The sequence below is a fragment of the Parasteatoda tepidariorum genome, chromosome 7 (assembly GCF_043381705.1).
Source record: "Parasteatoda tepidariorum isolate YZ-2023 chromosome 7, CAS_Ptep_4.0, whole genome shotgun sequence".
Classification (NCBI taxonomy): Eukaryota; Metazoa; Arthropoda; class Arachnida; order Araneae; family Theridiidae; genus Parasteatoda; species Parasteatoda tepidariorum.
The window spans coordinates 88,048,017-88,073,939 of record NC_092210.1 but is presented as its reverse complement, the minus strand read 5'-3'; the positions used below and the strand labels follow the sequence as shown (position 1 = coordinate 88,073,939).

The 25,923-nt window shown below is 29.1% G+C and overlaps 2 protein-coding genes across 5 annotated transcripts in view; one reads left to right on the top strand and one right to left on the bottom strand.

The window, feature by feature from the left end:
- Positions 1 to 617, bottom strand: part of LOC110282168 (Partner of Bursicon) — a 103,825-nt gene extending 103,208 nt beyond the window's left edge. The window contains exon 1 of the mRNA XM_071182914.1: positions 416 to 617. The gene's annotated coding sequence lies outside the window, so the exon portion shown is untranslated. The remainder of the gene's footprint in view (positions 1 to 415) is intronic.
- Positions 1 to 25,923, top strand: part of LOC107454901 (patched domain-containing protein 3) — a 130,285-nt gene that overhangs the window by 48,829 nt on the left and 55,533 nt on the right. Inside the window, exon 1 of one of the 4 annotated variants that reach the window (XM_071182904.1) lies at positions 12,349 to 12,542. The exons of 1 other annotated variant lie outside the window; for it this stretch is intronic. Coding sequence is in view for 2 of the 3 variants with exons in the window: in XM_071182902.1 (XP_071039003.1) it covers positions 22,604 to 22,694 (91 nt within the window). In the remaining variant the exon portion in view is untranslated. Of the gene's footprint in view, positions 1 to 12,348; positions 12,543 to 21,603; positions 22,151 to 22,539; positions 22,695 to 25,923 lie in introns of those variants that run through there. 2 more of the 4 variants (XM_071182903.1, XM_071182902.1) reach the window with 2 other exon arrangements.

Genomic DNA, 25,923 nt, shown 5'->3' with positions numbered 1-25,923 from the left:
AATATAATCCGATCTTAAAAGAAAGAAAGGTATATTTATAAAAGGTTCTAGCAGGATATTTTTTTAAATCAAAGAAATTAAAAATTAGGATTTTCAGTTCTGAAAAACAGAATCAAATAAATTTAAATTTTGGCCTCCAGCTACGATTCTATAAACACCTAGAGTTTGTTGACCCTATATAAAAGAGTATGTAAATTCATTTTAATCTTCTCAAGACAAAATATACTTATATTTGAGTGCTAGTTTCATTATTTTCCTAATATACTTTTTAATCAATATAAAATTTATATATTTTATAATTGTTTTTGCGAATTACCAGTGCTTCAATACAGAAAGCCGAGACAATTCTAATTTCGTAAAAATCTGATTCTAAACATATAAAACAGTAGTTGAAAATTCCAATTTATATACTTACTCCAACTTGTAGGTTTTCTTTCTAAGTTTCAATAAATATAAAATCTTTAGTACTTTTTATCTAGCTATTGCAAGGAAAGAAAAACGATTATTATATTAGTGCAACCTTAAAGGACTGAAATTAAATCTTGAAATCCCAAAATTAAATATAGCATTGACTACATTATTTCCAGAACACATTAGTTGTAATATGCGCCGGCATAAATTGATCTTGTCAAACTCGCTTTAATTTTAGATAGTTTTCTTTAAAGATACAAAAGAAAAACAGTTTTGACCACGAGATTTAAATATTTCATAATAATTTATTAACGTGTCTCATGCACGTGAAATTAGAAAACATATAATTAAACTGGTTTTAAACACTCTTCATTAAACTGCCAAATACTTTCATTCACAGTGATTTCATTACCAATCAGCAATAGTCAAATCAAACAGGTCAGTCTCGTATTTAAATTACGACGCCTGAAGTACGTCATTTTTGGTCCTGACGTCATAAACTCCGGTTCTCAGAAGAGGATTTCCGAGTAGAGGATATTTGATATAAAAATACTTAGCGCCATGATGGGTTCAGTTAACCCACATGTATCATAGCCAATGTCAATAGGAATTGCGATAACCGGTTTTTCAGGAGCAATATTTGGAAACAATTTTTATAACAAAAAATTGTAGATAAGCATAAATTATTCATAATTAATGAAAAAAATAAATCGGATGCTTTCTTCTAGACAGTTATTAATGTTCTTTTTTTTTTTTATCTTATCTTAAGACAGAAAAATAAACTGTTTGTTTACAATTTTTATTCTTAGATTATCTATTTCTAGAAATGAGTGCAAGTTTAAATTTAATTGGGATTTTTTAGTACTAGAATATAAATGATATAACTATGGAGTTTGAACAAAAACGCGTTATTCAAGATGAGGTTGAGTAACACTATGTGATGAAATAGGAGAATAATATTTCCAGAAACGATCTAAAAATATGTTTCTAAACTTAAAAACAATCATGGAAATTTATTTCTTTAACATAAGGAAAATAAATAAATAATAAATAAGTATAAGTGCATGAAATTAAACTTTTTAAGAACTGGAGAATTTTCTAGTGTAACGTTTATCTTTAAATTTCATGCAACATACTGGAGGAATTCTAGCATTATAGTTCAATTTAATGAAACAATAAAAAGGAGCATGGAAACATGTATTAAATGTGCATGCTTCAGTTAAATGCGAAATTTTATTTGCAGACTTTTATACTATATTATATTATAAAATGAAGAAAAGGCAAAGGAAAATTACAGACATATGAAGAAAAAAAAAGGGGGGTGAAATAAAAATAATAATAAAAAAATAACAAACAACAGGGGGAAAAAAGGGGAAAATTTTAAGAAATCTGGAAAATAAAAGATATAATCTTTTCATCAGCCCACACGATTATATCCGCATAAATGAAACTTATTGTTTTTCTTAATTTTCTTCGCGTTTTTTTGTATTTATTTAGTTTGCTGTATGTATAAATATATATATACACAAAGCATCTTTCATTTATTTAAGAAAATTTTAANTGAAGAAAAAAAAAGGGGGGGGGGTGAAAGAAAAATAATAATAAAAAAATAACAAACAACAGGGAAAAAAAGGGTAACATTTTAAGAAGTCCGGAAAATAAAAGATATAATCTTTTCATCAGCCCACACGATTATATCCGCAAAAATGAAACTTATTGTTTTTCTTAATTTTCTTCGCGTTTTTTTGTATTTATTTATTTCGCTGTATGTATAAAGATATATATACACAAAGCATCTTTCATTTGTTTAAGAAAATTGTAGAATTTTAATTTTCTAGGTAAGTTTTTAATGCATTAAGACAAAATAGTAAATTAAAAATCAATCGCATTTGTTTTTGAACTTCATTGAAAATAATGTTTCTTGCTATTGCATTAAATAGGATATATCTATAAATTTTCATTTCTTGAAAAACGAGCAATAGTATTGGAGGAAAATTACGAAGAAAAACATGTTTATTGCTTTCGTCTAAACATAAATCATTTTTACTGAGACATTGTTTACAAACAACTACTTATCCTTATCTTCACTGCGAAAATTAACAAACAATGTTTGGAAAATTTTATTCAGAATGATTGATGCTTGTAAGACCCATGCAATTTGTTTTTTGGATGTCTTTAAATTGATTTTACTGGTACAAATAACTTATTTTAACTATTATTATCATTTTAACTAATTGAATTGTATTTCATTAAAATAAATGGAAATAAATATTTATTAATTTATAAGACAGAGTAACAATTCATGATTATCTTTGATGAGAATTATGTCATGTTACTATTAGGGAAATACGATTTTATGATGTTATTTTGTTGATAACTACTCCACGGAGAAAATAATTCTAGTAAAATTACCGTGTGTAAGGTAAATGACATTTCTAGTAAAAGAAAGCAACATACGTAATTCTGGTTAATAAAACCAAAATATACGTAAGGCATTTGAACCTTTCAGTTGGTACTTTTTCATTCATATGGTAACGCTTTAACAAAAATTCTGGTTTTCAAAATTATTACTCAGCATTTATTTAAAAAAAAGTAAAGAAAAAAAAGCAAAAAAGTAAATTTAACCGAAGAAATGGTTTTTATGCCACATTCGAAGATATCATGATAAAATTACCAAATTTTAGCACTTGTTATAAAACCATATTTTACTGATTATTTTATCAAAAATCATTACAAAAGCGCTTAGTGAAAATTTACTGAGTTTTTGGTTTTTTCATGGAGACCCTCATACTACAGACTTTCATAGTTTTCCCTTACTGACATTTTTGTACTCAACAGTTTTTGTTCTATTTTCATGACAGCGTGACATAATATGTTATACCACATTAGTAAAAATATCTTATAACTTACAGTGCGCAGCATTAAAAAAGCCCCCACACCAATCCCGTTTATTCTAAAGTAAAATGTCCCCGTTTACCCCAATGACCCACCATTTTCTGAAGACGCTTCCTAAGTTTTATTTTCTCTTAAAAGTTAGAGAGTTGAAAAGTTCTGAAACATGTAGCAAACAGGGACATTTTAGGGTATTTTCTCCTTTAAATTGTAAAATAAATCAATAAAACAAAAAGTTTTATTTACTGTTTCTTTCTTGTTCTTCCAACATCTTCTTGTTTTTGTTCTTTTACTTAATCTCTTAGAGGCGGGCAAGGAAAAGAAGGAAACTTCGCACTATCTTTTGCTAGGGAATTCTCCAAGTAATTAAAAGGATTGTTGTTGACGTATGCATGCCTGTTTAGGCAAAGGAGGTGCGATTGTTCTTGTTTCCCAGTGGCGCCATCTATGGCCAAGAATTCAAATTCTGCCACACCATACGTCACACCCGTTTATAGGATGGACAAATTCATACATCCATTCATCCACAGATCGTAAATTTGACCAGAATCAGAGAACGATCGATCTCCAATCCAGTGCCCCCAGAGGTTTTGATTTGTTATGGGAGCGTGGAGAACTTTTACGACAAGACAGATTTAACGCGCATCATTCACTTTACGGCCGGCGGGGTTCGAATCCACGAATTCTCGGACATGGGCCCAGCGCCCTACCGACCACGCTAACCCGGCCCATTAAAAGGATTATTTTAACCATCAGATTTCTTCGGGTGAGCTAAGCATTTCTAAAACATCAGTTTACAGTAAAGAGAGACACTTTTGAAAAATAGATCTCATCCCTTAAATTGTGAAAAAGATATCATAAAAATGATAGTTTTTATATATATTTTTCCTTTTCTTCTGCATTTTTCAACTTTAAGTCTCTTTTCGATCCACCAAAAATCTAAGAATAAAAATTAAGCCCAATTATGGTTGAAACTTAGTGAGGTGGTTTCGTTCAGTGAACTTGTTATTTATTCGGGTCGGGATACCCTGATTGGTAGGGCGTAGGCCCAATGTCCAAGAGGTCTTGAGTTTGATCCCTGCCAGCCGAAGACAAAATTGTGACTGGTGCACTTTAAAGCTGTTGGGTTCATAAAGTTCTCCAAGTTCTCATAACAAATCAATACCTCTGGGGGTACTGGGTCGCAGATTGATCATGCTCTAGTTTAGCTCAAAATTACGATCTGTGGATGCATGGGTGGTGCGTGAATGTATCCTCCCTGCAAAACGGGCTGCGATGTATCTGCGTGTTAGAAGTAAAACTCTTGGCTATAGATGGCGCCACTGGTAAAAATAAGTTGTGCTTTTCTCTGACTTAAAATAGGCTTTGCTAGTATTGACAAGTAGCCAAAGACAACAACAACAACAATAATTTATTTGGTTAAGCTTACTTTTCAGTTTAGTATTTGTTAATAAATGTAAGTTAACAAAAACTAAAATTTTGAAAAACAGAATTTTCGGTAAACCAACCTACATGAGCTGAAAATTGCCAATAGATGGTTTAAATACCTTATATTTTGATGTTTTTTTTAACCAGATTAACGGTTTTTATCATCAGAATAGTCATTCCCATTGAACCAGAAATGTTTTCTCCTCGCGTGGATAAAAAATTGATTTATATAGTTTTGAACCTTTTATTCTTTAATGGAATTTATAAGTTAAAATATATTAATTAAACTTTTTAGTCATAAGCGTGGAAACACAATATTTTAGTTGAAAGCTAAAAGCATCACGGTATTTTTTACTCGCATGGTAGATTACCATGAAAAATCTACTTAAAATATAGGTTGGAACAACTGTAATATGTTTTTTTTACAAGCATGCAATCAAAAACAGCAGCATTTTCTTCTAATCTTTATATTTTCCAAATGGCTGCAAACTCTGGTTGCAATCTCATTCAAACTCCTAAAGACAACAACATTTCAGCTTTGCATCAGACCTTTTACTGAAGAGAAAAAAAAAACACAAAGCATTCACAAAGCAACCTGATGTTATTATTTAAAGATCAAGATCTTAACGTGAACTGCACCAATAAAAGCCCGAGAATTTTCACGGACGTTTCCATAAAGAAAGGGTGACTCACTCCCATTGTCACGAGTTTGAATTCATTTAATAAAAATAAAATCCTCGTTCGGTATTTTAGTTCAGACGAAACTATGACATAATAAATTTTTTCTCTCTCAACATTCACTGAAGCGAGACTTGGGGTAATTAGTAGTACAGATATGCTGTGAATCGTTGATGAGAAAGCTACATGTGAATAAAATTGCCAACTTTTACTCATTGAGTGGAAAGATTTTTAAGATAACGAGAATAATTGTTGCGAGGCTATCTTGAAAACAGAGCAATCCACTGACTTTTAGTCATTCTTTCTCATTAATAACGAGAACATTTAATTGCAAGTGACATTTTAAGTGATTTTTATCGCTTGTTGTTTAGAATCGAGAAATTAAAAATCAATGAAAATATTTAACTAATTTGGCTCTCAAATTATTATTTATTAAAACAGTGATATATTTACCCGCCTTCCGATTTTAAAATTTTTAGATATTTACTTAAAGGTTTAAATTTTTTTACATGCATTAATGACAAATTGAAAGCTCAGATTTTATTGAACTGCATGAACATGTTTTATGAACGACTTTATTTAAATTTTTTTTTAAATTTAAAATTGATAAACTACAGTTCATTAGTTTTCTGCAAAGTCTGCAAAGTAGTATGAGAGAGTCTTTATAAGCTGGGAAAAAATCAATAACTTATGTGCATTTGTAATATCCAATGCAAATCAATAACACTCGCGTGTCAGCATTTATTAAACTTATTCTTAAATTGAATATATCTGAAAGGCAGGACACGATAAATTTTCATTAAATACTGTTATAATAAACGTACACAAAAATTTAAAACTTTTTACAAGAATTATCAAAGAGGCCAATATTTTTACTTTTTAAACAGTAGAAAGCAATTTAGTGTCAGATCCCAATTCTATCCAAATAAGAGCCTCATTTGTCACTTATTCACTGTCAACATATTTTTTTTTGATGCACAGGCTCTACAATATCTTTATTTTATGTTAAATAGTAGAATGTGTCTAATTAGGTTTTAAAGCCTCTTTTTTAGATAAGAGACGTCAAATTTTAATATGACCTAAGAACCCAAGAAAATTTTGAAAATAACATAATAAAGAACTTAAAAAGTCATTGATCTATGATTTTTCTAAAGAGAGTTATAAGTGTGCTAAGAACCACTGCGTTGAAAAAGAAAAGTATGGTCAAAACTATCAGAATATAGTAATATTTAGCGTGTTTCTGGCTCTAGGGGAACACTAAAAAGATCGGTAATTTTTAACGAAGCGCTTTGTTATTGATATTTTGTAAAATTAGCAATGAAATATGGCTTCATAATTTGACATAAAATTTGGCAATCTTATCATGATACCTTAGAGCATGGCATTAAAACCATCTATATGGTTAATCTTATTTTTTGCTTTGAATCTTTTGATACATGTGTGGAAACTATAATTTTGAAAAGAAGAAATTACGGTAAGATGTTAGGCCATATGAACTGGAAAATAACCAATTGAATGGCTTAAATACGACATATTTTGGTTGTTGTTGTTGTTTATTTACGTCGCACTAGAGCTACACAATGGGCTATTGGCGACGGTCTGGGAAACATCTCTGAAGATGATCCGAAGACCTGCCATCACGATTTTGATCCTCAGCTGAGAGGATGGCACCCCCGTTTCGTACACACACATATTGTGGTTTTATTAATCAAAATTATGCTATTTTTATCAGTTATGTAATTGCTATACTGGGCGATAAATGCACCAGAAATTTTTTCTCCGTGCAGTATTCTAGCATTCTCAGTTTCAAAACATATCTTATTACGGATAGAAGCAATATGATACTTCATAGCAAAATTTCATTTTGATCCGAAAGTTAAAAAAATTATAATATTTATAATTCTTTAGTGAATTCAGAAAAGAATTCTAATATTGAAAAGAGCCGTTTCCCTTTTCAATAATTCAAATGAAGAATCATAATCATTCCCCTCAGAATTTATTCAATAATTTATTTTCTGTAAATTGCCTCACTATTTTCTTTTCAGAACTACAGGTGAAATGCAAAATTTTGATTTCATTTGTCCTTGTTATTTATTTTTGTTTGTCTGCTAACGTTATAATTCAAGATAAAGAGAAAACAATTATTAGGTAATAGTACTCAAACTTCTGTCGATTATAACTGTTAAAAGGATTCATAGTGACTATGAAAAATGCATATTCTCAAAAGTGAAGAAATGTGTGAGATATGTGCAGCCAGATGGATTTGAAACTAGGACCCGAACGCTTGTAGTAGGATGCTCCAACCACTATAGTTGTAAATTGTTGCTTAATATTTGCTATATTTTTAAAACCTGTTGAACACTGTACACCCAAGTCCAGGAATAATTAGGAAGCTTTATATAGTGGCAGCCAAAATAACACATCATAACATACTACTTTTCAATTTCAATGGTGCTAAAGATTGCAATTAAGAAAATATGGTCCCATTAGCTTAGTCAAGAGATAGTTTTAATTTCCCTCTTTGATTGTGTTTCGCTATAGTTTAAGAACTTCAAAGTGAAGGGAATATAAAGCTTCCTAACTCACTCAGAATTGCGTTATACAACTCTAGAGGTTAGAGCAACTCGCCACGAACCTGGAGATCCTTTTTTCAAATCCTGCCAACGAACATCTCTCTCAAACATTTCTTTCTCATCATAAATAAGACTACACATTTTGCTATGAAATAAGTATACACCGAAGAGCCATTACATTATGACCACCCTCCATCTATAACAATGGGCCTGCCCAGGTTTTCATGGTTTCTCGCCCACGAACAATGTTTTCATGGGGCACATTAGGACCCATAATCCTCATAGAACAATCCCTGACGTCTGTAAGCTACTTGAACATAGTTGCAGACCAGGTTCACCCATTCATGGCAACAGTTTTTCCTGCGGGGGATGGTGTTTACCAACAGGATAATGCACCATGTCATAAGGGTCGAATCGTCATGGATTGGTTCGAGGAACATTCCAGTGACTTTCAAGTCATGTCTTGGCCCCCAAATTCACCTGACCTTAATCCAATAGAGCATTTGTGGTCCTACTTGGAAAACCAAATTCGTGCTGCCACGCTACCCCCTCGCAATGTGAGGGCATTGCAGGACCAGTTGGTGAGCGCTTGGTACCAGATACCTCAGACTACCTATCAGCACCTTGTGGTACCGATGCCACGGCGGGTGCTAGCAGTTTTGAGGTCTAAAGGTTTTCCTACATGTTATTGGCAGGGTGGTCATAATGTAATGGCTCTTCGGTGTATGTTGTTTCAATTTTGAATACATAAGGATTTCAAATTTAACTATTATTTGTTTAGGAGCTATTTAGACACATTTAAGCTCAATTTTGAGGATCCCTTTTTTAAAGTGTGAGTTAATGAGTGAATTAATGACTGTGAGTAAAATGTTTCTGAAGAATAATAATTTTAAACAATATTGAATTTTTCTCTAGCATAATATTGAACAATTATTGACGAACAATTGTAGGTAAAATATTTCAATTTCTTAAATATTCAATGTCCAACAATATTTTTAAAATAGAAGTTGACCGTTAAAATCGCTGCAATTTCCGTGCCATTCACGGTTTTATGAGTTTCGAATAATTTTTAATACATTCTTATGCATTTCATAATTTTTTTTGTACTGAGGCCGCATAAATAAATAAATATTTCTTCAAAAATATATGTTAAAACGTTTAAGAGACATCCGATTTACATTCACATTCGAGTATTTAAAGGTCAGGACACCCCTGATAATAGTTAACAGTTATAAATTTACAAACTTTCTAGAAATGGAAGTCTTCTGAATCTTGTCATTGAGAGCTAAAAATGTTAAATTATTAAATGTGAATCAATGAGTGATACTTATTTGTTTTGAATAGATGTTACATAAATTCTATGGTTGTTAAATTGCCTACATGTTAGAATTAAAATACGTAACTTGTTTTATGGAAGTGTTTTATGAATTACATTGTTCACTCTTTTTAATTGCCCATTTCTTTTTGACATTAACTTGGATTCAGATATAATTTGTCGAATGAAACACTAAAGATTTTTTATTGGTTTTTAAAACCGGTTTAATTATAGATTGTCGTGACTATGTGGAAAACTCATTAGAGTAAATGTATGTACACTAATGATACGCTGATCTTGATCATAAAAATACAACAATAATAATAGCACTAAAAATTTTGTAGTTTAAATACTAGACAAGTAATTATGTCACTGTAAAATATATTTTTACAAGCAATTTGATTCGAAATCTATGCAGACATGCAATTCTACTCAAATTATAATTATTATTAGTTATATGCTCCGAAGAACAGTAGATACTTTTTTTTTAGCATTTTTCTTCTTCTTCTTTTTTTAAGCGATTACTAAGTTAGAGAGGTTTTAGATTGGTATGGCACATCATTTTTTAACCAAAACTAAGATCGATTGCACCATCTATTTTATTTTAGAGTCAGAATTTCTTTTATTTAAATTTTCTTTGATCAATTCAATTACTAATCTGATCTTTCAATTATTTTTTTCCTTTTACAACTATTCAGCAATTGTCCGAATTCTTATGATAATTTTAAGGTGATATAATTCAATTAAAAAAAAACTAGAATTTTTTGAAATGTGTGCATATGAGTGTAAAGATTAGTTAATTTTATTCAATTGTTAACATTATCAGAGAAGAAATATTTAGTGATTTTTAGTGTTCTCTCAAGTGAAATGAATAAGTGTGAAATGTGTTTCTGTAGTGAATTTTCTGTTCCGTCAAAGATGAAAAATAAAAGATAAATTCTACATTTTGGCATAATCTCTACCAATATATTTTACCTATTTTACTTTACTTCCTGGTACTACAGTCCGTATTTTAACTCCCTGGTATTACAGTCCGCGTTGGGCAATGACCTACCAAACAATTTTTCTTCAAAGCTGTTTGTCTAATGTTGTTTCTTTAGGATTTTTTATTTTTAAGGTTTTGAGGTGCCTTTCAATTTCATCAATCCATCTATTCTTTTGTCTTCTTCGCATCCGTTAACCGTGGCATTGGCTATTAATCATAATTACAACTGCATTTAAGTTTCTATAGAAATAATATGCTCAACAGCCAAGTTATATTAATACAATATTTATAAATCAACACAAAAAAAATAATGACAGTTTGTTCATGATGAATGGTAAATGGAATTAAATATATAAGGGCCTCATTAACTGCCACTTACTTAGGAGCCGGCCAAGCTTAGATTCGGCTCTGGGCTAATGTATATCAAAGTTATGATACCTTATAATGTTGGCTTAATTGATAAAGTTTTACTCTTTATGTATAACATAATACATTTTTTTTATTAACATCAGCATACATTAACATATTATATTACTGCAAGCAAAACTTGAAATGACAAGAAAATTTAATGAGATTTTATTCGTCATTATTTACAATATCGCTTAGGTATGAATGGTCTTTGTTTGATAGCGTAGGGAAAAGTTTGGGTCCGAATTTCTTTAAATAAAGATAGCCATGCGTATGACTAGCTTAATATACTCTACATTAGAATTTCCATTTTAAATTTACAGTAAAATAACTGACATCAGTCTGTCCATCCACTTAATCGTTAAGTTTACGGTTCAGTTGCTTTTATTGGTCATTGATGTTGTTGTTGTTGGCGTATGCCTGTTTAGGCATTGGTGCGATTGTTCTTATTTTCCAGTGGCGCCATCTATGGCAAAGAATTTGACTTCTGCCACACCCANACGTGGCATGGATTCGATCAATGTGTGAAGTAGTGCTGGAGATAATTGACACCATGAATCCTGCAGGGCTGTCCATAAACCAGTGGGAGTAAGAGAGGGTGGGGATATCTTCTGAACATCACGTTGCAAGGCATCCCAAATATGTTCAATAATGTTCATGTCTGAGGATTTTGGTGGATTTCCGATAATCACGGTCTACTCGTGAAATGGTCGTACGTGAAAATCCAAATTTCACTGCTATCTCGGAGATGCTATGTCCCATCTCCCGTGCGCCGACTATAACACCACATTCAAACTCACTTAAATCTGTATAATCTGGCATTGTAGCATCAGTAACCGATCTAAGAACTGTGCTAGACACTCGTTGTCTTATATACGGCCGATCGCAGCGCTGTACTTTGATTAACTCCATACCCTTTTATTTGCATACTCATGCATGTACCAGTTTTTTTGGCTCTTCAGTGTATAACATAATACATTAATATATTATTAACATTAGCATACATTAACAAATTATATTACTTCGTGTTTGCAAACAAAACTTAAAATAACAAGAAAGACTAATGAGCTCTTATTCGTCATTATTTACAATATCGCTTAGGTATGAATGGGCTTTGTTTGATAGCATAGGGAAAAGTTTGGGTCCGAATTTTTCGAAATAAGGACAGCCATGCGTATGACTAGCTTAATATACTCCCTATTAGAATTTTCATTTTAAATTTACGGTGAAATCCCGAACAGCAGTCTGTTCATGTAATCAATCGTAAAATTTACGGTTCAGTTGCTTTCCTTGGTCACTTATAATAATGACATTTAGGTGGATAGGGTTTTGTTAGAAATCGTAGAGAGGAGATTAGGTTCAAAATTTCCGAAACTATAACTAACAGTCGTGTTTTTTTTCTGCCCTAGGCTAATGTATACCGATATAATTATAACATGCAATTTTAATTAATTGATTACATGTTATCCTCCATAAATGACATATTTTATACAAATTTTCTTTGCATACCGTTGACCTAGTTTTTGAATTAAAATTCTATCAGTATCAACCGAATAACGGAAAAAGAGAGAATTATGTTCGATAAAGAGAAGAAAGAGAAAGAGGGAAATACGATATCTTTAAATGAAATGAGTAGTTTCTTCTTTCTTGCTTGCCTTGGTGTCACAGAGACTGGACGAGGAAACCACGTGACGTTACGTGTCTCGACCTTGACTGGTAGCTGACCATCAAACTCAATCCGATGTATGAAACTTATTGATGCGAATTATAAGAGAATAAAGCGACGCTATTTCCGGAAAAAAATAATGTTTTTTCCTTATTTTCCATGACCATATCTTTCCTCCATTTTCAGGTAAATATGCCTACTTCTGCTTCTTCTTTTTTTCCCGCTTTTGATAAACACGTCACTTTTACTCTAAAGGGTGGACGGAGGAGGAAATGAACTCAACTTTTGCTTTCATGTGATTCGTTAATTTGAGAAATGACTGCTATTATGATAACTGAAATTTTTGAAATATTTCTTTGTTGTAAACATTTTGCAAAATGCAATTATTTCTTAAAATGAAATCAAATAGTAATGAAATTAAAAATATCCCAATATTAGATATTGTTTATTATTTAGGTACTAACTAGACTAACTAGATAGATATGTTAGCACAATCTTACATAAAGATATTGTTTTATATACATATGCATATATATACATATACATATGTATACATATACATATATATACATATACATATATATACATATACGTATTTTTATATACACATATATATACATATGCATATATATACATATATATATATGCATATATATACATATACATATATACACATAAAGATATGTTAGCACAATCTTACATAAAGAGATTGTTTTATATACATATACATATATATATACATATACATATATATATATACATATACATATATATATATANATTATATATATATATATATACATATGCATGTATTTACATATACATATATATACATAAAGATATGTTAGCACAATCTTACATAAAGATATTGTTTTATATGCATATATATACATATGCATGTATATACAGATACATATATATACATAAAGATATATCAGCACAATCTTACAAAGTTATTAGAGAATCGATAAACAATGTGTTTATTCATGTATTGAAAGCAGTGTTTCTTAATACATTATTTACAATAAAGCAAAACAATAAACGTTTATGAATTCAAAATGATGATAATTTTTAATCTTACTTCATTGTTTTATTTTAATTCTGATAAACCTATAATGTTGTAATTAATCGAAAATGTTGTAATAATAATAAAGCTATAATGTTCTAATTAATAAATTCTTCCTATTTCATTCATTTTTGTGAATTATTAAAACTATACGTTGTTTAAAAGTATTTTTAAATGTGAGGTATTAATCATAATACTTTCGAAAATAATTATCAAGTTCATAAATAGAATAAATTGAGATAGTTTTATATGTAAAAAGATTCATTGGTTTTGGCTCTTTTTTAAAGGAAACTAAATAGTATCAGGAATATTTCATCATCATGTGAAGCAGTGTTTTTTAATTATGAATTTCTGGCAATATTATAGTAATTAGACGAATTAAAAACTAAAAATTGTTACCTATTAAAATGTTTAAGTATATAAAAAAAAGAAATCACTTCTGATTCATGAGAAAATTCATATCAGAAATTGTTTTAAATGCCAATAATTAGTTAAAACGTCGGCGTTATCCTAAAGAGTAACTTAAGAACAGATTTGGCTAAAAGAGATGTAATATAAGAAAAATACTTTTGCTGACTTTTATTTTTAAAAATGTAATTACAGTGTTTAAATTAATCTTAATTAAAAAATATTAATTTCAACGTTAATTAATCACTCACAAGAAAGAAATGTATTATTATTTCTGTTATCTCTACTCTTGTAAAAGATAGTGACGTGATTATTAAGATTTTTCATCTAAAAACAATATTACCGATTAATATTATCGTCGATTTACAAATGAAAACTCTCTTTTAGGGATGTAAAATGACGCATCAACCAACTGTAAAAAATATTTATCAATTTTAAAATAACTTACTTTAATGCACTTTCAAATAAGTTAATATAAAATGAAAAGCAGATGTTTGAGATAAACAATAATCATTTTAATACAAAATATATATATATTATGCTTAAAAATAATTATATAGTACTGCTTGCTAGTTTATTCTAAAAGTGTATTGTGTATTCTATTTAATAGAACTTATTTGTGATTTATTATTACGTCAAAAAATTTTATTTTTTAATTTGACTGTTTTTTTTTCTCTTTGTATCGATACCTTTACAAATATAGAATATTTCATACTTTGGATATTCGTGTTTTTGAAAACTTTAATTTTAATTGTAATTCTATTGTAAGGGTTCTTTTTATAATACAGAACTAACATTGATACACGTTATTCAATAGTTGTTTACGTTTACTCGTATTTAAGAACTCGCCCTCGAAATTCAAGAGTATATACACTAAAGTGTTTTGTTTGTTTTTTTCAGAAAAAAAAATGCTGCTGTGCTCATTTGACCTTCGCTATTGTATATCAAATGTACTCAATAAATATATTTATGGATATTAAAATTTATTAGCCGGACCAGTAACGGTTTATGTTATTTTTGCAATAAATGTGCTTTTTTAAACATTTTGCAGTAATTGGTGAGTCCAATGACCAATTAAACGAATAAATTAAAAAAAATTAAGTTATAACAATTTTCGTCAAAGAAAAATAAATAAATTTATAATAAACAACCACTTCTAGACATTAATTCAATACTTCCAAGAATTTGCATTTAAAGCAAGGTTGAAACAGAAAGTTTATTGATGCAATTCTTTGCATTGGGTTAAGAAATTCTAGTCAAAATAACTTGTAACATTACTTATTTGAAAAATATATTTATGGTAAGCTTATTTTTATGTCGAAAAGATGAAAGTTTTGAATATAAATAATTAAAATTAAAACATATATTTTCTAATTGTATATTGGATATATTGGTAATCATACATATTATTTGGAAAAAACATATACACCGAAGAGTCATTACATTATGACCACTTTCCATCTATAACAATGGGCTCGCCCAGGTTTTCATGGTTTCTCGCCCAGGAACAATGTTTTCATGGGGCACATTAGGACCCATAATAGAACAATAGAACAATTCCTGACGTCTGTAAGCTACTTGAACATAGTTGCAGACCAGGTTCACCCATTCATGGCAACAGGTTTTCCTGCGGGGGATGGTGTTTACCAATAGGATAATGCACCATGTCATAAGGATCGAATCGTCGAGGAACATTCCAGTGACTTTCAAGTCATGTCTTGGCCCCCAAATTCACCTGACCTTAATCCAATAGAGAATTTGTGGTCCTACTTGGAAAACCAAATTCGTGCTGCCACGCTACCCCGTCGCAATGTGCGGGAATTGCAGGACCAGTTGGTGAGCGCTTGGTACCAGATACCTCAGACTACCTATCAGCACCTTGTGAAATCAATGCAACAGCGGGTGCAAGCAGTTTTGAGGGCTAAAGGTGGTCCTACATGCTATTAGGTCATAATTCAATGGTTCTTCGGCGTATAAGATTAGATATATGAGACGCACGAAAATATTTTGCTGTATTGTACTCCTTGTTTGCTCACAACGCTATTTTTTAATTTCTTTGCAATCGTAAATTTTGCATTAAATAAATAATATTTGCAAGACATTTTCAACTACAAAATTTGAAGAACAAATGTGCATTTAAAAATAAAACATTTGTCTTCTGTTCAGCATTAGTTTCACAATTATTATCAGTTATTCAATCTAAGTATATTTAAGTANCAAATGTGCATTTAAAAACAACACATTTGTCTTCTGTTTAGCATTAGTTTCACAGTTGTTATCAGTTATTCAATCTAAGTATATCCAAGTACTATATTATTCAATATTATTCAAAAGTAGTTTAAACTTTCTCTTCCTCGTTAATGACTTTTGAAAAGGATATATTTAAGTGACAAACGGGTATGGAAGGATAAGAATCAAGCTAACAGTCTCTAAAATTATTAATTGCCTCTACTTTGTCCGGTCTGTTAAGTTCCCTTGTAAGACCTGCCTGAAATTGTTTGTCCTTCCACTTATCTCACTTAACGCTTTCTTGCGATTGTGTACTAATCAAATAGTCTGAAGGTTAACGCAACATTTTCCTTTCATTATTTTATAGATATTATGCGAAGTGCCCCATTCATCTTTGAAATTTTTAAGATAGAATATATAGATTATAGTGTCTGGAGAAAAAAAAAGATTGAGTTAAATAATGCGAGGCAATAGACTATTAACAAACACTTTGAAGATTTGGTTAGGCAAAACTTAGGCTAGTTAGCATGTGACAGTTACCTTGAAGATTTGATGAGAAAAAATAAATTATGGTTATATGTACACATGTTAATGACATGTGTAACATTCACAATGCTGAAGAGACGTTTTCAAGGCCATTATTTGTCAATTGTATTTCCTTTTAAAGTAAACAAACTATAATTTTAAGAAAAATACCCGAGCACAAATATTTACGCTCTAGCTTGAGTATGTTTTGTAAAAATGTGTTGCACGGTAATGCTGTGACTGTGAGGCATTGAGATATTTTAGTTAGGGATATTACAAAATGCACTGATACATTAAGCTATAGCGAAATTAAAGCTATTTTTTCATTCTTTTAAATATAAATGCACAGAAAATTGATTCTTTTCAGTTTCTTTGCAAGAAAACCAATATGATTGAAACTGTTATGTATAATGCGCAAAAAAAATAAGTGGACCAACATAAATAACTTTTGATAACTCTGACCTTCACGTTCTAAGACTCAATCTTAATGGTTCAAGGGGGTGACTTCAAATTTGCTAATAAATTAGAGCGAACGATATTTTAAGTTACGAAATCAGACCCGAAATCATACTTGCTCGGAATAAACATACATTTTTTTAACGGATATGTATCCGTTGGAATAAACATACATTTTTTTAACGGATATGTATCCGTTAAAATATTGAGAGTAGTAGCCGCAATCTGGTGCCTATAGTTTGATCAGAAGAGCGGAGTTTGAATTCCTTAATGTTAATTTAGCTTTTTACTTATTTCATCATAATTCAAGACCTCTTTGAGCGAGTTAAATTTTTTCGCACAATTATAAAATTTGTTTATCTCAAGATTATTCTATGCAGAATTTAACTTTTATTAAATATTTATTATTTTATTTAATAATAGTCGAAACAATTTGAATTGTAAGGTATACGAATGTATACACCGTTTTAAAGAATGCAGTTTTAAATGGCAAAATTCAAAATTTGGGCGAAATTGGTCGAATAGTTCCTGTGAAATCAAATTTTAAATATGCGACTTCTTTCAAACTTCTGCACGAATTATTTCGCATAAATTGTGCAGAATTTATAATAGCGTCTGCACAGATTAACTAGCATTTTTGTGATCACCTTTTTGAACCATTAAGATTGAGTCCTCTAGATCGTGAAGATTCGATCATTAGCTCTAAAAGTATTCAGCTTGATCCGTTTATTTATTTATTATTATTTTCTTTTGCACGCTGTACTTTATAACAAACATAATACGAGTCACTTTTTTTTTCTTTGTGGCTACTCACATTCTTAGCGAAAATCAACCTTCAATTTTAAAATTGCTCTTAAAATAATTAAAAAAAATTGTTATGAGAATTATTTAATACAATTTCAATACTGAGGGGGGGATATCGAAACCCCTTTAAATATTTTGAGAAGAGAAAACTTGTTTTAGATTAAACATAATGAAATTTTAAAATTAAATCAAACTTTACTTAGTTATAGATGCTGAAAGGTAAAACATTTTTTCTTCATTTTTAGGACAAGAGTGAATAAAATGGTTACCCTAAATTTAGGACATTTGGTACTTTTCGTTAGCCTAGCGTATGGGAAAAGTCGCCAAAACATGTAGCTGCAACTTTTTTTTAATATTATTTATTTTTTAAACACAGTACATTTAAGTAAAATTTAAAAAAAGTGTTAAATTTCTTTGCACCCGTTAACCGAAAAGTGACGGTAATTTTTTGCAACCACCTTTTCAATTTCTCAAAATTATCATTGCCGTACTGTACCTGTAATCTGCGCAAAATTTCAATTGGTTCGACCTTTTTTTTTTGTAAAAAAGTTAATTGTGCATTGGGAACATTACACTTATTCATGATTCAAGCTGTTAAAAAAGAACTTACAAAGAACTAAACACTGTCAAACAATTATTTAGATTCTAGATAAAGTTCTATTGTTGCCATGACAACGAAAATAAAAATCGTTCTGTTGCTATTAAAGAAGTCTCATTTAAATTTGCTCCACGTCTGTAAATTACAATGTTAATATTTAAATTTTCATTTGAAAAAAATGTACAAATAATAATGCATAAATTAAAATTTTCTTTCCAAGTGAAGTACATTTTTTTATTGTTAATATTTACTAATAACTTGTTATATAACTGTAAATAATATAAAAAATATTAAAAATTAATTAAACAAATGTCTTTACACATTAGTTATTCTTTCACAATTGAGTCATTTTGACTGCTTTTGGACAATATAGATATATACTAAGTTTCAGTCTTTCTAGTGTTAATCACATCAACCGAAAGGATTACAAGCATTTCAAATAATACATTTTGGGCAAATAAAATAAATTTTTATTTCTATTTTTTTTCCTTCTCTTTAGTGAATTTCAAATTTAAGTTTATCTGTAAATTCTATAGCTTTCAAATTATCTGAAACCATTTTTTATTACACGACTTAATAAGTAAAATTCTCCATTCATTTCTAACTGCCAAACATCACATAAGTATAGAGCATTGCCAAATGCGGATGAATTACTAATAATATCATGTTTAATAAAGTCAATTTATTTCACTACAGGATTGTTTGTAAGACTCATTTTAATTTGCAGAACATGACTACTTTTCTAAGATAACCAATATAAGATCTAACATAATATCTAAATTTCTATGAGAAATTATTATTAATCGTAACTCTTACAAGGGAAACTTCGGAAGTGTGACTCGCCAATTTTGAAATAAACTAGTGGGATGTATGCCTTATGAGGAATAATTTTAGGGGGCAACAGTCGTTTTGGCCCATAGAAGGTCCTGTGAGAGATAAAAAGTAATTCAATATATAGAAAAATCGGTATTTCATTACTTCAATGCAGACTATTAGTTATTGCAATTGTTTCATAATCCAATTAATTTGTAATTAATTGGATAATTAATTAGTTTGCTAATTAATAAATTAATCAGGAAGTTAATTAATTGTTAATTAATTATTAATTAATTGTTAATTAATTATTAATTAATTAATTGATTTGCAATTACATACTCCAATTAATTTGGAAAGTTTTTGGGAAAAAAAATTTAAAAAATTTGATGCCAATTTTTTTTTTAAAATTAACTCAACAGGTTTTTCTGAAAACCTACAGATATATAAAATTTTCGAAATCAATTTTGACAATAAATATGCATTATATAGTACATGAAAGTACCACAAAATTAATCGGAGTATGAGACAATTACAATAACTAATAGTCTGCATTGAAGTAATAAAATACCGATTTTTCTATATTTTATTATTTTTTATCTCTCGCAGTACCTTCTATGGGCCGAAACGAATGTTGTCCCCTAAAATTATTCCTCATAAGGCATACCACTAGTTTATTTCGAAATTGGCGAGTCACACTTCCCTAGTTTCCCTTGTTAGTTTATGAATAGTATCACAATTTTAAGTGAAAATTNGAAGCAAACCATATAACATTGCGTAGCAATTTTCGGGGGTTGGCGAGCGTTAGCGAGCAGGGGGCGCAGCCCACTAGTATCAAATAATGATTTACATGTAAGTTAATGAAAATCAATTTCGTAGTTATCAAGCAAGAAAGATAGTGTCATAATCTTATTTCACATTGTATTATTGCGTTATATTCCGTATGAAATTCAGAAAAAGGTTTAATAAAGGCTTTTTTTACCGCTATTATAGGGTAAAAAAGTTGTTAATTTTCTTCCGTAAGTATAAAGATCATATATTTATTAAGCATTACTATAAGAAATCAATTACCTTGTCAATTTATAAGTTTATTTGAAAATAAGCCAGAGATTTAGGTCCCATTTAAAAATGCTAGATATTATCACCTATAAATGACTGGTGTCGCATGTTAATGCAACAAATAAGACCTTTCGAAAATGGGAAACCTTTATTATAATAATAAATGATTAGGGATATTCTTTTGTTTTATTTTAACGTTGATTTTATCGCAGAAATTTATTTATTAAAGGAAATAATTGACTGAACATTATCAAAATTATTTTTGAACTATTGTTTCTTTCCATGAAACTATTGAAACTGTTTTTATTTCACTAGTGATTGTAACTTCTATTGCAGATAAATATTACAGATTACTATTTGTTGATGAATTTATATTTACACGTAGAATATTTTAAAGAACATGTTACATATGTCATATGTGACATAGGCATTTGCTGCACTCGTTTTAATTATTTTTTATCCTGCATTTAAATTTATAATCAATATTTTAGATTTTCTATGCTTGCATTCTTTGCCTTGAATGCATACTTGAACTTGGAAAGACAATTTCGCAAAAAATTTCAGAATATTATTGTTATTTAATATTATTGCATTAAATATTATTGTTATTTAAAATCATTTACTTCATTTTAAGTAAGAAATGCATTTTTTTAAACAATTTATTTCCTTTTTAATGCAATTGAAAACATTTTCAAATCTAATTGATTTTATTTTATTTTAAATGAGCTATTTTCGCTAATTTATTATAGAATTTTTATCATTTATGACTTTTTTTAAACTATTGTTTACATTGCAAACTAATTCCTTTATATTTTTTTCTTAAAAAAGGAAAGGGACAAATATATCTACATTACTAAATGTATTTTAGATATAAAAATCATATTCAAATAAAAAATTTTATAAAATTTAAATTAATTATAAATTTGTAATTTACATTATTACACATTTTCTCAAGACTTGGTGTCTGGGCTTAACCCAGACACGAATTTTGCTTCAAAATTTCAAATAAATATTATGAAAATCCAAAGTATCACTAATATATTAAGTTTTATAACAATTTAAATGCCGAAACAATGATGAAATATTACTTTTAAAATCTCTTAAACTCAAATTAAAACCAAAAAAAATTTTTTTTTTTTTTTTTCAGCGCAGTGTTATTGTAAGGGAGTTCATTGATTTTTTGCCAGGTAATAACGATTCTCATCAGCAAAAAACTAATTTTACTTTTTACCAATTCTTTAAAGTAATCTTTCAAACACTTACATATAATAAAATGAAGTCATTTAACTGCACAAGAAGGCAAACATAACCTTGATAATAGAAGAAGTGTTTTCATTTTATTTTATGCATTTAATAGTTATTATTTTTATATTAATTTCTTCGCACCAATACGCGTGACGTAACAAAAGTGGAAAACCGGTTCCCTTCGTTGATGTTGAGAGAGAAAACCCACATGGCGAGATGGGGGGAGGAAAAGTTGTTAACCATGGCGGTAATCTGAAGAAAGAGTTACATGCTGATAAAACAGAAGACTACTCTCTCCGTCCGGCTGGTTCACAGTCATCACCTGTCTTGAACCACAATTTACAAAAGGTATCAGGCCGGAATAGGCTCCGCGATTTGAACGGGCAGTTCCTGCCGATAGCCCATACCCTGTTTCTAAACAGTTGCGGATTGCACGAGGAATTTATACTTTGAAGAAAGTTGATGATTACACACAGAACTCACAATCAGTTTTTTAGAAGATTTGAATCCAATTTTCTGGGAGACTTTTTCCGTTAAATATACTTTTTTACTTCGAATTTTTGGCAACATCCAAGATGACGAAGGGACCAGGTAAGCTCTGTTTACTTCCTATGTCTTGAGTAGTTTCGTTCTCTTTTAACTAGTTGTGTGTCGATTAACAGTTTTCTTTCTCTTGTCTTTATTTCCCTCCCCCTTGATCTACTTTAAGTGCGATATTTACACTTCCGATCAGGCATGTCCCCGTTTTGATTCCAGAGTAAGAGGACTCTCTCTCTTACGTTGTTTAGTGTCCTGCTGTCCGTCATAGCGTTCTATCGATTTCTGTCTTTGTTTATGTTTGTTTCGTTGCGCCGCACTCTGGTGAGATTATCGCGTGCATTCAATTTTTGAATGATTTTTCTTCTACATTTCTGACGTCAGGCAAAAATACAATCTTCTCGCCTGATGGATTCTGCATCACATTCAGACATGGATTATGATTAGTGTTCTTTACTGTGTGATACATTTTTACCTCGGCTAGTGTTGTGAGGTTTGCACGTCTAAATGGAATACATGTATCGATACATGCTTCTTTGGATGCATAAAAACTTTAAAGCAGCCTCAAAAATGTGTCCTCTCATATCGTGGAATCCAGGTAAACATTTTAATCATATTAACAAAAACATATCCCCGAAGTGTTTTAGAGATAACGTTGATGAATCAACTTAAATAAAATTGTGTAAATGATGTTAATTTAATTTAAGGAAACCAATGATAAAGTTGTTAACAATAAATCATATAAAAGTTTTAAAAATTTCATCAAATTTATAAATTTTTAAAGAACATAAAACTTTAAAGCAGCCTCAAAAATGTGTCCTCTCGTATCGTGTAATCCAGGTAAACATTTTAATCATATTAACAAAAACATATCCCCGAAGTGTTTTAGAGATAACGTTGATGAATCAACTTAAATAAAATTGTGTAAATGATGTTAATTTAATTGAAGGAAACCAATGATAAAGTTGTTAACAATAAATCATACAAAAGTTTTAAAAATTTCATCAAATTTATAAATTTTTATAGAACATAAAACTTTAAAGCGGCCTCAAAAATGTGTCCTCTCGTATCGTGGAATCCAGGTAAACATTTTGATCATATCAACAAAAAACGTATCCCCGAAGTGTTTTAGAGATAACGTTGATGAATCAACTTAATAAAATTGTATAAATGATGTTAATTTAATTTAAGGAAACCAATGATAAAGTTACTGACGATATATCATATAAAAATTTCAAAAATCTCATAAAATTTATAAATTTTTAAAGAACTTCAAAATTAGGTCACTTGTTTTGAAAATCTAGATAAAAAAAATTTTTTTAACATTAAATACTTGATTGATATTCAAATTCTGCTGACGATAAATCAGATAAAAAAAATTGTGAATTTCTAAGAAATGAGAAAATGTTTTAAGGAACCGTAAAAATTTATCCGCATTGTAGAATCTGGACAAAAAATTTTATCGTTTTCCATTTTAAAAATCGCGTTTAGAACGAGAAGGATATCCATTTTATTTTTTAGATGATTCTGCTCAATTTATTAGTTATTTTTATAGTTTTTGAAACCAGCCCATTTAAAAGTTCTAACGTTATGTTTGTAATCGTTGAAGTTTTTAAAAAGCTTTAAAAATGTGTTCACTTGTGTCATTGAGAAGAGTCAAAAGTTTATGTTGAATACGTAAATAAATCATTAAAAAATATTTAATTTTCCTACCAATATCCAAAACAAAAAAAATTATCCCTTAGAGATATTTTGTGATGGTTTTTCAAGTAAAAACTGTATTATTTCTATTTAATATTTAAGTTTTTATTTTATTTTATTTTATATTAGTACAATATATATATATATATAATTTTAAATTATAGCATTGAAATAATTGNAATGTGTCCTCTCGTATCGTGGAATCCAGGTAAACATTTTAATCATATTAACAAAAGCATATCCCCGAAGTGTTTTAGAGATAGCGTTGATGAATCAACTTAATAAAATTGCATAAATGGTGTTAATTTAATTTAAGGAAACCAATGATTAAGTTACTGACGATATATCATATAAAAATTTCATAAAATTTATAAATTTTTAAAGAACTTTAAAATTATATCACTTGTTTTGAAAATCTAGATAAAAAAATTTTTTCTTACATTAAATACTTGATTAAAACTTGATTGATATTCAAATTCTGCTGACTATAAATGAGATGAAAAAATGGTGAATTTCTTAGAAATGAGAAAATGTTTTAAGGAACCGTAAAAATTTATATCCATTGTAGAATCTGGACCAAAAATTACATCGTTTTCCATTTTAAAAATCGCGTTTGAAACAAGAATGATGTGCATTTCATTTTTTAGATGATTATGTTCAATTTATTAGTTATTTTTATAGTTTTTGAAACCAGCCCAGTTAAAAGTTCAAACGTTATGTTTGTAATCGTTATAGTTTTTAAAAAAACAAAAAATCGTTAAATCGTTAAAGTTTTTAAAAAATGTGTTCACTTGTGTCATTGAGAAGAGTCAAAAGTTTATGTTGAATACGCAAATAAAGCATTAAAATATATTTAATTTTCCTACCAATATTCAAAACAAAAATAATAATCACTTAGAGATATTTTGTGATGTTTATTTAAACTGTAATATTTCTATTTAATATTTAAGTTTTTTTTTAATATTTTATTATATGTTAGTACAATATATATACTGTATATAATTTTAAATTATAACATTGAAGCTAGTAAATATAATGTTTGAAAAGAGAAAAACATCAAAATCACAATACTTTTAAGGTTCATAATTTATTTTTATTGATATAAATTATAATTATTTATTAGAACTTTATATTGTCTATAAAAAATTAAATCATGAGTCTTTTTTAAGTCAAACATTATGCCTAAGATCAATTGTCTTTCAACCCCGATTGACATTAATGTCATAAACAAACTATGCACTTTGCTTCAATTGTGTAGAAATTTGACCACGACAATAGCATTTTTGACTTTCTGTAAGTGCTCTGTCGTGTGACCATTGTCCATCGGCGATAGTTATTCATGAGTAAGATGAACTTAATGGATTAAGGTTTGCACGTGTCTACAAGGAACTAACACTATGTGTTGACATCGACCATCGCATAAACACTTCCCCATTAAACTTCCGCGTACACCTTCTGAACTTGAGAAAAAATTTTTGAGGAAGTGTTGAATAGATAATAAAAGCATTCTTTCAGAAAAGTGAAATGGCTTTGTTCTGTTAAAAAAATGTATTTTACAATGTATCCTAATACGTGGTATGAGGCATTATAATACATGATGTATTAAACTAACTAAAATTTTAAGAAGTATATAACTAAGTACATTTAAAAGCTACTTAATTGCCAGATAAAACAGTTATGTCCAACACGTGTGTTGGACAGTTATGTCCAGGCTATGCTTAGCCTTTAAAACAGTGAAAACAAAAATCATTAAAAATTTGGGGAATTGTCTAAGAAACACCTTTATGTGGAATTTTTAAAATTTTTTTCTTGAAATGAACTCCTAACAACATACTTATTTTAATATAAACATGCTATATAATAGTAAATATTAAAGTTAATTAATGTAAATGTTATATAACTGTAAATAAAGTCAAATAAATATAAGCATAGAATTAATTAATTTTAATCAATTTAGTTTTTAACTATTGAAGTAGTTTAAATATAATTACAATCACATCAATAACTAAGATTATAAATTTATAAATTTGTTTCAAAGCATTTTTTTATGAAAAAAAAATAAGAAGAAAAATATTTTTATAATGGTAGTTATCTTGTTTCTGATTAATGCTAAGAAGATTAAAAGT